The sequence below is a fragment of the Chelonia mydas genome, chromosome 24 (assembly GCF_015237465.2).
Source record: "Chelonia mydas isolate rCheMyd1 chromosome 24, rCheMyd1.pri.v2, whole genome shotgun sequence".
NCBI classification, from domain to species: Eukaryota; Metazoa; Chordata; order Testudines; family Cheloniidae; genus Chelonia; species Chelonia mydas.
Window position 1 is genome coordinate 7,624,166 of NC_051264.2, and position 14,377 is coordinate 7,638,542.

Consider the following 14,377-nt stretch of genomic DNA (forward strand, 5'->3'; position numbering starts at 1 on the left):
TACCTGGCCCCTGCAATACACTGATGGATCCCACATTTTTACTGGCTTCCCTTTGATTAACTAAAGCCCTGAGGTTGTAACCTGATTAATTCAAGCAGACCCTTGTGCCCATATGGAGCCGTCTTGGGGCTTTGCAGAGATTCAGGGCTCCACCCTCATGAATTAGATTTTGCAGCATCAGGGCCTGAGAGTTTGTTTCGTCTGTAATCGGTGTGGCTTTGCATTTCTGTCGCTCGCTAAGTAACCCACACCTGGCCCTGCTAAACAGACTGAGCCTAAACTTCTCAGACAATTGAATATTTTTTTTTTCCTTTCAGAAGAGGATATGTAATTTCTATTACATGCATTGTTTACAAATGAGATTACATCTGGATCGTCATAGCAACCTCACGGCTGAATTGGAGAGATGAGAATGCATTTCACGTGCTGTAGAGATGTGTGACGTCACTGTGAAACTGTATCCCGCAAGGATTCGGTCAATAGGTGTCTGCAAATCATATCTCGAAGTAGGGCACAGGAGGTCAGATCCAGAAGCAGGGAGCCCCCGGCCGGCAGCCTGTGGAGTAGAGCAGGGCAGCAGATGTGTGATTCCCGGTGCTGTGCTGGCACTTGCAGCTGGGGGTGTGGATTCCAGGTTCACCCTTTCCCTGCTTTCTTGCTCATTCAATCACTAGCCCTCTACCTGCAGCTAGATTTACAGCCTTTGGGCCTGACTCCCCGCTACTGTGCATCACGTGCAGTCATTTATACCTCGGATGAAAACTGCTGCTATTCTGATTCAGCAACATTATACACCTACTTTGCACAGAGGGGTAAATGGCTGTGCAGTGGCAGAGAGAATCAGGCCCTTCATCTCTGCACCGTGTCCTTGGTCCAAGCGCTGCGGGTGGCAAAGGCTGGCTTCACTCTGTAGGTCACATTTTATAACAGCAGAAGCACTTTGTTCCATGGCTGGGCTTCTCCACGGCACAAGGCGATCTCAGGTCGTTTCTGACAGCTGGTGTGTAATGGCTTCGCATAAGACTTATGGGAGCAGCATTGCAAGATACCAACCCAATTTTGTGTGGCCATGGGAAACACATTCCCCCCTCCAAGGAATGTCCATGGTTTGCTTGATCTCCTAGGTTGCTAATGATTGCTTTGTGGCCTGTATTGGGGAAAATCCATACATGTGGCTAGGGATGTGCTGATCCATCTACTTCGCCTCTCTACCTCTGTCGTGGCTTCGGCAACTCCACCACGTGGAGTAGCTTTATCCGTGCGACATGGCCTTCAGCCAATACGTTTTGAGACAGTGGCAGTGACAATACTTAGCACTGAAATAGCACTTCACATGCGCAAAGGAATGTATAGACATTAATCAATTGAAAACACCCCTGCGGGATAGGGAGAGTGAGCTACAAGTGCCCAAATTCTGGACCAGACCAACCACGATCATTCATCATTTTGGCTACTTATCTCAGGTCCGTCAGATGGATCTGATGGGAGGATTTTGCCACTACAGCCCGTACATTGTTCTCAAACAGAGCAGTTAGATTACAGCAAGGCTAAGATTCGCACTTTAACAGACCACATCTCCAGAGTGCATTCTGAAGCAGAGCGTCCCTCTATATTTGTGGATAAGAGCCATAACTGGCAATCCCACAGTGGTTTCCTTTGTTCCTGGACATTCGAATGTACCCTTTGTCACCGAAATATTCACCCCAGCTGTTGGAAGGAGAAAAAACACAGAATTAAACATTAAGAGAATAAAACACCTTTCTCATGTGTTTCAAGCTGTTTAAAAAGGGCATCCAATTCACATCAGTACAGACACATACATGCACAGCTCTACACAGCTCACTTATACCCCACGCATATCCCAGGAGCACGTTATTCTATAGATAAATAAAGCTTAGTAATGGATTTTCTTTTACCTGTTTTTCACAAGCCAAAAGTCCTTCCCATCCAGGGTGCCATAGCCGATAACTAGAACCCCATGATTCACATCATCAGTGCAAAGTGGATCATCGTAGACTCCTGGAAGGAAAGAATGCGCAATCACAAGGGAGAATAAAAGCCAGCAAAGACTTCTCTGCTCAATAAAATTGTTGTGAGCAACAGCACCCAAATGGTGCCAACATGCCTCTAACCTGGTCCCCTGTAAGGGGGTTAATAATAACAATCCCTCACGCTTTTCATCAGTAGATCACAAAGCGGCTCAGTCTCATTATCTCCATTGCACAGATGGGGAAACTGAGGCACAGTGCAGGCAGTGACTTGCCCTTGGAATCAAACCCAGCTCTCCTAAGCCCCAGTCCAGCGTGCTGTCCACTGGGAAGTTTAATTTCCATGGCCTGTACAAACATTGAAAGGCTCCATTACCTTACACATCCCGTGAGTTATTTCAGTATCCCAATTCCCATAAGCACCGGGAGGGAATCTTCCTCCCACTATGGTCTCCTCACAGTGTTCTCTTAGAAGCCCTACATCCAGAATTCCCCCAGCACAGGAACCGAGTAAGACAGCCACAAGCTGTCTTAGGAGGCGCCCTTCCAAAAGCTCCGGCGTAGGGGGCATGCCAGCCAGGGTTAGGATCTACAGCAATTCTGTGTGGTGCTTGGGAGCTTGCCATAACTTATGCAACATCCAAGTGTGTACCCCAGTGTGGACCCTTCTCTCATGCTATTGTAATGCCAGTGTGCCAGGATGGGCAGCGGGGACCGAACGTGGGACTTCTGAATTAACGCATGAGCCTTTCCTGCTTGCTCTGTAAGACCCAGCCTCTTCTAACCAAGGCTGTGGCAGGCTCCTCAACCTTTCTGTGGCCCAGCCACCACTAGAGGGGGACAGAACACCCCACTGAGTGGGTGTGGCTTACATTAACCTGTGCTTTTTTTTAATTAGTTTTGACTGGGTTGTATTCCAGGCACTGTCAGATATTGTGGCTGCAATTTTGTGCTGCACCAAACTCAGCCCAGGGCGGCTCTAAAATGGCCTTTCAGCCCAGTTCTGGGGTTGAGACGGCTCCTGGGGTAATGTAGGCAGCCACAGATGATGGGCGGCACTGCCAAAGGTGCCACTGATCAGCTGTTTGGAGGCACCGCAGATCAGCTGTTTGGCAGCTAGGAGAGGCGCTTGGGGAAGGCAGAGAGCAGTAAGCAGGGCAGGAGCCTCGGGGGAGCTGGGAGTGGGAAGAGGCGGAGTGAGGGTGGGGCCTCAGGGGAAGGGGTGGAGCACCCCTGGGGAAAAATAAAAGTCAGCTCCTATGAACCAAGGGGTAACAGGATGGTGTCACTCACAAACAGCAAAACATGCATTCAGCTGCCTGTGGCCTTTGTTTGATAATGACTGTAATTTATAGAGGGATCAAAAGATTCCAGGAAATAACAAGAAAACAAAAGCCAGGTCTCCATGGGAAGAGCACAATGTGCACGTCTCCTCAGTAACAAGCTGCAGAACAAATAGCAACTTCCTCCACATTCCCCTTTACATTTAAAGAGACAGTCCACAGAAAGCAAAGGCATCACGGCTTCAAACTATGTACAGCACCGGGCGCGAGGTGTTCTAGATTAGAGAACATACCTGATCTGTACAGGAAAAACGAAGGCTGTTTCGCATCTATGGCGACAGACACAGGTCCGATATTGGCTACAGCATCCTTCAGGGCTGCTTCATTGGCATACGGAAGCTCAGCGAACTTGGAGCAGGTAGCGGCTCGCGTGGCAGGGTTATAGTGACACGTTCCGTTCTGGCAGTGGCAAAGAGCAGATGAAGCAGGGACATTTCAGCCTCTGGCATGAACATCTGACCCACTCACAATATTTTTTTTTATCTCCTTTGTATTCCCCTCCGTTGTCTGAATCCCTCACATTTCTTAAACCACTGCTGCTCCCTCTGGAGCATTCCCTCTGCCTCTGGGCATCGAGATCAGAGCTGAGGGACTAATTGATTTTTCAGTTCAGGGACTTACCCGGAAAAACAAACAAATGAAAGAAAACAAAACAAAACAAAAATCTAAAAAAACCCACTGGTTTGTTTCAAACCAAAATTGCATTTTTTCCAGGGTTTTTTGCTGAAACAAAAAATCGAAAAAAATTTGATTTGGCTCAAATGAAACATTTCGAATGTCATTTCATGTCCGAATGAGCTGTCAAAATGGTTCCTTTTGACATTTCCGGGGGGAAAAAATCAGGGGAGGTTTTGGGCCAAAAATATTCGCCAAATTTAGGTCAAATTCACAAATAGTTTTGGTGCCCTGAAAAGAGCATTTTCAGCCAATTTTAATTCACTCAGTGTTAATCTCTCTCCTTTCCCATCACTCAGGTAAGGAGAAATATGAGGATTCAGCTTTCAATGACAGCAGTGAACATTTGCAGCACGCATTTCACCGATGGATTTATGAGCCTCCATGCCTCTGGGACAGAGGGAAGTGTGATTAGCTGGGTTTCACAGAGAAGTCAGAGGAACAAACAGAGCTAAGATTACAACCCAAGTGACCTGAGCACAAGTCCCTCTGCTCTAGCCATTAGGCACCACTCTCCACCCAACATTGGGAGTGGACGTCAGGAATACTGACGCCAAGTTTTACTGCTCTAACGGCTGCCTGCAGACCTCTTCTCTTGTTCTTTGTGCTGACACAAACAGCACAGGAAGACCCAGCAAAACATGCCACAAAGAACAGAATGCTACACACTCGCCAGAAGAGATGCCAGCAACAGACTACAAAAAGGACTAGGGAGTCTCTGTGTTTTGGGGGGATGTCTACACGGCATTCTTAAACCTGGGTCTCTGGGACCCGGGCTTGTGGACTCAGTGTTTCCAAGCCCACTCTTCAGCATCCACACTGCACTGTAAACCTGGGTTTACAATTGCTGGGCCCAGGTCTCACAGCTGTGCTAATGTGTCCATACTGCCCTGCACAGACCTTCTGACTCAGGTCTGCAGCTTTTGCTGCACCCACTCTGCAAAATGACAAGGCTTGGACGCAAGTCAGCAGGACTCGGACTCTGACCTACCCCTCTAGCAGAGTCCTAGGACCTTGGGCCTGAGCGCTTGCTGTCCTGAGTCAGGCTGATTTGTGTATGGATGGAAGGGGAGCCTGGGATCAAACCTGAGTCAGAACCCGGGCTTAGTGTGCAGTGTAGACAGACACTCTCTGTGTCTATCTCAAACCTGGATACCAACCCGAGCTGTGTACGGATAGGAAGCGTCCGAATCAATGCCGTCATTATCAATGATGTACTGGAAGGCGTAGGTCATAAATCCACCGCTGCAGCCGTGGTTCCCGTACATACTGGTACAGTCGACTAGGTTCTGTGCGCTGAGAGACACCAGGTTTCCAGTTTTCAGTTTCACCTGGGCTTCTAGGGCACCGACAGCACTGAAAGCCCAGCAGGCGCCACAGGGCCCCTGAAAAAGCCAGAGAGATGCACTGAGCCACTGCTGTGATGGGCACCCATGTCAGCAAGGGAACAGATTGAGCCTCCCACCTGATTTTTCACATCAGTAACACATCCTTTGTCCCTCCAGTCCATGGAGTCAGGCACTTGGCTGCCAGGGCTTGGCCTGTAGGTGGAATTCCGGTCAGGTGGGTGGGGAATTTTCACTCCAGTTAACAAAGCAGCCACTTCCTCGCTGGTCTAGTTAAAAGAACACACACACCCCTTCAGACTGACGTCCCCTTCGATGTACAGGCTGGCCCCGAACACTGGGGGAATTCCGATACAAACTCTGCAGCTCAGGTTCAACTCATGTTCATTGACACAGTGTTTTCCTTTATGCACTGAAAAATATGAGCAGGACTGAATGCTGGGGATCAGCCTGGCTGACACAATAGCCTATGCTATAGCTTTGTTTGCCGGGAACTCTGGATTCTGTGATTCTTCATGTGCTAATCCTCCCCCAGGACATTGCTGGGGAGAGAACCCAGAACTAGCGCTGTCGGAAAGTTTTCAGACAAAAACAATATTTTTTTTGGGTTGAAAACTGCATCTTTGGGTGGACCGAAACAATGCGTGAACTCACCTTGAATTTGCAAAATTGTCTCAGCCGGGGGGGAAAAATTCAAAACTCGTCAAAATGACTTTTCAGTTCAAATTTTACTTCCATTTTATTTATTTATTTCTAAAAAATAAATAATCTAGAAAACTAAACAAAATGCGTTGTCCAATCCTAGATGAATTGTTTTCATCTTTTTTTCATTTCACCATTGCTATTTCAGGTCCACCTGAAACTAACTTTTGATTTATTGATTTTTCAGCCACCAAACCAAAAAAATCTCTTCTTCACAAAGCTCTACCCAGGAGCATCAGCATTGCCAAGTCTCTTGATTTTATTGAGAGTGTCAGTATATCTGGTGTTTTCCTTAAAGCACCAATGTGGCGGGGAAGGAGTTGTGAGATTGCACAAGAATTTCAGCCTTTTTTTTTTTTTTAATTTCCATCTCTCGTGTAGCTGTGGAGACCTGCAGGAAAACATAACCCTTAAAAGCGCAAAACCCAGAGGCAAATAAAAAGAGCCCCCAGACTTAGACTTTCTTCAAATCCCAGGATTTTTAAGCCACCATAATTTTAGGGGCCTGACTCCTGAGTTCTGAATGCTTGGCGGTGGCAGTAACGGGATCTGAAGCACAAGCCCCTGCAATTTCAGTTAAAGGAGCAACTTCTTTAACCCGCAATGGCCTAGCAGACAGGCTGTGTGTTATTCCACACGTGGCATTCCTCATGGGGGTAAGGGAGGGTGGCAGACACAATAACGTAGACAAACAGGAACCTGAAGAAATGGGATTCTCTCAGTTTTGATCTCATGTGCACTCTATGTGCAAGGTGACACTGCTTGGAGGATGCCATTTGATACAGAAACATTCGGGGGGGTGGGGGGGGAAGGGAAGGGTCACACCAGCAGCGGGCTAGCAGGGGGTGGAGTACCTGCACTTAAAAAATCAGGACTACCCCACTGATGGCAGATTTCCCACACACACCCCTGACACGAGCATGTAGGACAAAGATTTGCACAGCTCTCGGGAGCGGTAAAGGGGGCAGGTTGCTGCTGGAGGACACATAGGGGTGCTGTGTTTTGTGGGCCTACCTCTGCACTGCTCATACTGACCCTGGATTGGCTGCAGCTTATTCTACCCCGATTCAGTTACATTCTCTGGCCACGGCACCCCCTGAGAAATACAGATAATTCCCAGATGCCCGGTCACTTGGTCTGAAGTGATATTTTTTTTAAACTTACCATGTCTGCCAGGTGGTTCATGCCCAACTCATAGGAATGCAGCCCCAGTGAGTGCTCGAGGTTATGCAGCATAACGAGCTTGAGGTTCTTTTCCCAGGTCACGCGCCGTTCCCCTTCCTCTTTCTGGAACCAAAGCACAGTCCCCACGTTATTATGCAGTAGTCCAGAGGAAACCATCTGCAGTATAAATGAGTTATAGTTCTACAGTGCTTTTTTATCCCCCACGAACCTGAGTGCTTTGCAAAAATCTTGCCCAGATCCTACAACACTCACTCAAGCAAAACGTCCTAGGAAATCAAGGGGAGTCTTAACAAGCTAAGCGTGGCAAGATTGAGTCCTACCGCAGCCCCAAAATGCAGCCAGTTCTGGAGTGGTCTGGTTTAACAGCACACAGCAACACTAAACAACAGGGTGGGACAAGAAGAGAAGAATCACACTGTATCCACTTAAATCATCAGGGGGAACTATAGGAAGGCAGAATGTAATTGCCACCAGGACAGTGATGATACCTTGTAATTTAGGAGGAAAGTACTGTAGGATTCACTAATGACCCCAAGCAGTCGGGGCCTTCAACTAAGCCAAAGTAATTAAGAAGCTGAACATACAGTTAGGATGCAAAACAATATTAAGAATCAAACATTCACAATACAGCTTACAGCTGTCCAAATCACTGACTTTTTGGTTTGGCAGCCAAACCGAACAATGTTTTAAAAATCACTTGAAGACTTTTGGACTTGAGTCAAACATTTTGTTTCAATTTGGGGCTTTTTAAACCTTTTTATTTAGTTATTGTTAATAGAACGGAGGGAAATTCCGAGACAAAATGGCTTTCCAAAAGGAAAAGTCAAAACGGTTCATTTATTAAACGCTGAAATGAATCACTTTTTCCCACCTTCCCATTTTATTTTTTTTAATTTGACAGAAACAATCTGCCAAAATCTAGCCAAATTCCCCAATTGTTTCTGTCAACCCGAATATGCATTTTGCCACCAAAAAAAAAAAAGGAAAGAAAGAAAAAAGAGGTGGGTGAAATATGTCACCTGGCTCTAATATATCCGTAACAAAACACGCTTTAAGAAATCAGCTAACCCCCTGCGATGGTTTCGGCAAGGTGGAGGGTACATACAGGGCCCAATGCTCATTGAAGCTGAATGCACTTCTGAAAGCAGAGAGAGCTTTACAGTCTCCAGGAGAGGAGCAGGAGGCACCGATCTCAGTGAGAGCTGCCGGAGGGCTGGCATGCCAAGGTCCTGGATACCTGCTGACCGGAGGGGAGATGGTGATGGAAATCCCCCTCCCCCACTTCGAACCCATAGCTGCACAGACCCCACCTTGTGGCTGTATTGCTTGCCATAGGTTTTCTTCCAGAGCTCCCAGTGGTTGTCCAGCGTCGGGTCTGAGTGTAGATGTGCAGTAGCAGCAGAAGCAAGAGAGGCCAGGAAGATACAAAGCAACAGCTTCATTCTGGTCTGCTAGAAAAAAAAAAAAAAAAGAGCAGGCTGGTGAAAGATAATATCTGCATGGTTAAGTCAAGTGTCTCAATTTCCTCCACTCAGTGATGGTGCAAAAGATCCAACACTGACTTGCTGAGATTTCTCCGCTCTCTCTGCCAGGAGCAAAGTGTCAAGAAGCAAACCCTGACCCTGCAGCAGCTCTCACACTTGTACCTCTAGGGGGCGAGGGGGCAGGGGAAGGGGCTTCCTGGAACCCCATACGACAACAACAGACGTGAAAGGAAAACAGAGCTAGGTGAATGGATAATATCCCCCGGGTACTTCCACAGCTCCTGAACTGGATCTTGGACCTGGACCTGGGCATCAGAGCCTGGTATAAGGGATACAGCGGGGCGGGAGGGATAGAGCTAGCGAAAGTCAGAGACATTCCCAGCTGGGGTGGGAATTGATGTAGCTTCACTGAGGTCAATGAGTTTGATCCCTAGGTGGTGAAACTGGTGTCGCTCCATTGTGGTCACTGGAGCAAAGCTGATTTACACCGGCTGAGGATCTGGCCCAGAGAGATTTGGGTGAAGAGGGCTTGGATTTTCAAAGAAGCCCAAGCGATTTTCAAGGGAGTTAGGCACCCAAATCCCATTAACTCTCACCTAACTCCCCTAGGTTCCTTTGAACACTCCAGCCTAAATAGGAAGATGGAGGGGTGTACGGGGCTAGAAAGACAGAGAGACAGAGCGGGTGTATGAGAATAGATAGATAGGGTGTATGGCAAGTGAGAGAGACGGTGTTGAATGGATAGATAGAGGCAGTGGTGAGCTGGAGCCGGTTCGCCCGAACCGGTTGTTAAATTTTGAAGCAGATTTAGAACCGGTTGTTAACCCGCTTCCCTGCAGGGGGCGCCGAGGCCTTGATGGGCTCCGGCTGGGAAGTGATGAAATTCCTCCTCCGGCCGCCGGGGGCGCTGCACTGCGGGAGCCATGTGGGCTGCTGCCTGGCCCTGGGCACAAGCCCTGTTGCTGCTGCTCCCCCGACCCCTGGCCCTGGGGCTCCCGCTGCTGCCTGGTGGGTCCCCGGCTGCTCTGCTGGGCCTGGGCTGCGTCCTACTGCTCTCCCCATGAGCGCCCCTCACCCTGCCCTCAGCCAGCCCCTGCCTCCAGCCACCCCCTGCACCCCCTGCCCTGCCTCCAGCCACCCCCGCACCCCTTGCCCTGCCTCCAGCCACCCCCTGCACCCCCTGCCCTGCCTCCAGCCACCCCCGCACACCCTGCCCTGCCTCCAGCCACCCCCGCACACCCTGCCCTGCCTCCAGCCACCCCCGCACCCCTTGCCCTGCCTCCAGCCAGCCCCTGCCGCACCCCCTGCACTGCCTCCAGCCACCCCCGCACCCCCTGCCCTGCCTCCAGCCACCCCCTGCACCCCCTGCCTGCACCAGCCCCTGCCTCCAGCCACCCCCGCACCCCCTGCCCTGCCTCCAGACACCCCCACATCCCCTGCCTCCAGCCACCCCCTGCCTGCAGCCAGCCTCTGCCACACCCCCTGCCCTGCCTCCAGGCACCCCCTGCACCCCCTGCCCGCACCAGCCCCTGCCTCCAGCCACCTCTGCACCCCCTGCCCACACCAGCCTCTCGCATACCCCCTGCCCTGCCCGCAGCCAGCCCCTGTCTCCAGCCAGCCCTGCACCCCCATGCCCTGCCTGCAGCCAGCCCCTACTTCCAGTCAGCTCCTGCCCTGTCTCCAGCCAGCCCCTTGCCTCCAGCCAACCCCGCACCCTCCTGTCTCCAGCCAGCTCCACACCCCCTGCCCTGCCCGCAGCCAGCCCCGCACCCCCTGCTTCCAGCTAGTCCTGCCCCACGCCCCTGTCTGCAGCTGGCCCCACGTCCACTGGTGCCCTGCAGTTCCCAGGGCAGTAACCCTGCACACCTGCTTCAATGAGGGGGGCATGGAGCAGCTGGGACCCACACATGTGCACACCCTAGGGTGACCAAACAGCAAGAGTGAAAAATCAGGACGGGGTGGGGGGTAATAGGAGCCTATATAAGGAAAAAGACCCCAAAATTGGGACTGTCCCTATAAAATCGGGACATCTGGTCCCCCTAGCACACCCCCAGGGCGTGGCGGGGACCCACACATGTGAAACGGAGCTCGTTTCTAGTTCAGGCCCATCTTTTTAAAAAAGAACTTGAGGCAGGGTTAACACACATCCGTATTTTCCCGGACAGGTCAGGCTTTTTGGTTCTTAAATCGCCTTCCGGGAAAATACGGACATATGGTAACCCTGCTGGTACAAAAAATACATACTGGGGCACATCCCTTAAATCAGAACTTTTTATAGGGAACCAGTTGTTAAGATTTTGGCAGCTCATCACTGGATAGAGGGGGTTACTGGAAGAGAGAGAGTTTTATATGGGGATAGAAAGACAAGACTGATACACGCCGGTGTCTGCAGATGCAAACTCTCTACAAGCAAAATACAAAACATCATTTCTTGATTTTACTTCCTCAAACACATGGTTCCAAACATGACGAAGAGGAGATTTAAAGTACAGGGGGGAAAAGAAAACCAAACATACCTGACGGGAGTTCGCCCAGTGGAGATTTCTAGGCAGGAATCCTGAACTGATCAGCAGGCAGCAAGAATTCCCCCAAATTCTCCTCCCAAGGTTGGCTCCTAAGTGAACCCTAACACCCTTCCTGCTGTGACTGCATGCTGAGAACAACAACTTCTGTTGCCCTGCCAGGCTCACCACAGGGGACTGTGAATGGGGAAATGGCAGGACCTCTGGTTTCACTATTACTGTGGCTGTATCAAAATAGGGATGTTCACTACAGCTGCAGGCTGATTTTCAGTCCCCAGCGCCGGAAGACTAAAATCAGATGTTTTTCCTTCCCTTCTCAGACCCTACAACCCATGATTTGGAGAGTTAAAAAATAAACTAGTAGGGTCAACATTTTCAAAAGCTCAGACAGGTGCAAACAGTCGCTGGGACCTCCCTTTTGGGGTTTAAGTTACCATCAGTATTATGGTAAAACCTAGAGATAACAGCTGAAATCAGGACCCAGGTGCACCGGGTTCTTCATGAACACAGAGGGAAAGACAGAGCCTGCCTCCCTGAGCTCACAAGCTAAATAGATAGAGTCAGACGAAGGGCAGGGGGAAACTGAGGCACAGATCAGGGAAGCAATTTGCCCAAGGTCACACAGCAGGGCAGGGCTAGTGCGGGGACTAGAACGCAGGTCTCCTGAGTTGCAGTCCAGTGGCTGCTTCACTGGCATTTGGGCACCCAGCACGCTCTCCGAGCCGGTGTTTGGTTTAGCCTCAACTGCCTGAGCACCCAGCATTGACTGGGATTTTCAGAGCACCCGGGCACTTTCCTGGGTGCACAGGGCTGAGCAGAAATGCCCTCTAGGTGCACATTAGCATATGGATATTGGCACTTTGAATATGCTAATGAGGCCTAGAATCCCAAACACAGGCTGGCAGATGTTCCTCTCCACCCCCTCACCCCTTTCAAACAGCAGGCAGGGCCTTGGGAGGGAAGAGGCCAAGTGCGAGTGGGGCCACGGGGTGGAGCGCGGACGGGGCCTCTGGGGGAAGAGGCCGGGTGGAGCGGGGTGTCGGAATGGAGCAGTGGACAGAGCAGGGGGGCGGAGCGACGGTCCTGGCGCCGTGGCCCACAAAAGATTAATCCAGTCCTGCAGGTGCTGAGATGGACCCTGAGATCCACAGATGAAAGGTTCTATAGCAGTGCAAAGGCTAATCAGGCCAGATCTTCAGCTGCTAGAAATCAGCATAGCTCCTATTCTGAATAACCCTCGGAACACAGACTGCATAGCAATGAAATGCTTTCGGAGATGAATATTTGCCTGCTGCAGCCTCTAAAACAGGTTACACATGTAAGCAGGGTCTGAATGAACTCTGTGAATGAGAGTAAGAGACTTCAGGAGCAAACTGTATTTACATGAACGTACCTACTCTGCTGAGCTATCCAGCAGATAGAGCGGTGTTGCTCAAAATAATCAACTTTGGCTGGTGTTGGGTTACAAATCACTTTGGTACTGAAGTATGTTCCAGTGTGTGATATTTTCATTATAGTACGAAAGATCTATATCTAATTCTGCAATAGGGAACAATGGAAATGAGAATAGAGGGGCTGCGGTTCGTGAGTGAGGGCCACCGGCAGAGCTGTGGGAGGGGAGCTCAGGGCTGGGAGAGCAGGGCCTGAGGGGTGGGATCTGAGATTGGGGGCCCCCACTGTGCCAGGCTGCCCAGATCCCGACCCATAGCAAGGCCCCTTGCTGTCTTGCTCATTTCCTATTCATCCCTCTCTGTCCCGCCCCAGCCGAATGGGGGCACCAGCCCCCCATAACCCACGCTCTGACCCACCCTGTGTCCAGGGATCTCAGAGCCATCTGGGGGGGGTGGGGGGGTTCATGTGTTTGAATCCTCCAGCAGCTTTTGGGAAACCCTGTCTCCATGCAGCCATCGGCAGCACCTGCCTGCCACCCTGCCCTCTGCTCTGCGACTGGGGAGTGACATCCAACGCTGGGTCCCCAGACACCCGCACCCCTGACACAGAACGGAGACACTAGACACACATGTGTGCACAGAGACACACACAAACATGCAATACCCACACAGACACCGCTAATGCACGTACACAGACACACACACAAAGATACACACAGCCGCAGAGATACCGCTGTGCACACACACAGCTAAACACACACACACACACCCCGCCCAGGCTGGGGTCCCTTGGGGAAGGTGACGGTCAATGGGGAGACATTCCTGGGGTGGTGAGATCCTGGGACAGAGAGAACTGTTGTCAGACCCCTGGTGGTGCAGCCTCAGATGCTGAGGGGCTGTGTGAGCTGGGTGAGGGTCCCAGGGACGAAGGCCCTCGCCCTGCCTATGGCCCAGATCCCTGTGCAGACCCAGGAGGGGTGGGGCTGGCTGGCCGGTGGGGTTCTCCGGGATATCGGCTGTGAGACCCTGTTGTGGGGTGACTGTGTCTCTTTGGGACAGGATCCAGGCCCTGCTCCGGTAACTGCCAAGGGTTTGAATTTGAATCCAGGGAACCAATCGGCGGAGAGAAAAATGGTCCATGAAAATGCAAAAAGAAAAGGAGGACTTGTGGCACCTTAGAGACTAACCAATTTATTTGAGCATAAGCTTTCGTGAGCTACAGCAGATGACCTGGCTGGCAGCAGGGAGGAGCTTCTAGGCTCAGGATACCTGCCTGCCTGTAACCAGACCCCTGGGGCTGGGTGGGACAGAGAGACGCTCCCCGCCCCCTTGCACACCAGAGAGGGGGGCTCAGGGGGCTCACGCTGGCTCTGATGCAGTGAGGAAAGCAGCGAGCTCGATGCCTACCCCACTGGGACAGCCAGGGCAGTGCTGAGCACAGTGGGAGCTGAGACCCCAGCTAAGTGGGGGGAGACACAGGCAGGGCAGGGGATCTGTTGGGAGTGGCAAGGTGCTTGGTAAGGAAAGTCTGGATGAGCCTAGGCAGCCTTGTGAGCTGATGGCTGTGTCTAGTCAGCAGAGTGGGAAGGCGAGGAGAGTGGAAGATGAGTGTCCCTGGACCTTACCTGTTACCTGGGTGGAGATTTGTGACAGTGAAGGAAATGTGCCTGTGTCTGTCAGGGGTATTGACTTGCCTGTGGAGTGAGCTACCCCGGTTTTTAAGCAGTTGTCTGTGACCAGC

The 14,377-nt window shown here is 51.0% G+C and overlaps 1 protein-coding gene across 4 annotated transcripts; it reads right to left on the reverse strand.

The window, feature by feature from the left end:
- Window positions 1-286: 286 nt before the first annotated feature.
- LOC102947704 (cathepsin S) lies at window positions 287-13,015 on the reverse strand. 4 transcript variants are annotated; one of them, XM_037883578.2, is made up of 8 exons: window positions 11,240-13,015; window positions 8,550-8,690; window positions 7,219-7,341; window positions 5,472-5,621; window positions 5,167-5,391; window positions 3,565-3,730; window positions 1,917-2,019; window positions 287-1,707 (listed from the first exon to the last, which is right to left on the reverse strand). In XM_037883578.2, exons 2-8 carry the CDS (start codon window positions 8,679-8,681, stop codon window positions 1,608-1,610), a joined length of 999 nt encoding a protein of 332 aa, XP_037739506.1. In that variant the 5' UTR covers window positions 8,682-8,690; window positions 11,240-13,015; the 3' UTR covers window positions 287-1,607. The 4 variants fall into 4 exon arrangements, with proteins under 4 accessions (XP_037739506.1, XP_037739505.1, XP_037739507.1 ...); XM_037883577.2 differs by having other exon boundaries at window positions 8,550-8,687; window positions 11,240-13,014; XM_037883579.2 differs by lacking the exon at window positions 8,550-8,690 and having other exon boundaries at window positions 11,240-13,009.
- Between the last annotated feature and the right edge of the window lie 1,362 nt (window positions 13,016-14,377).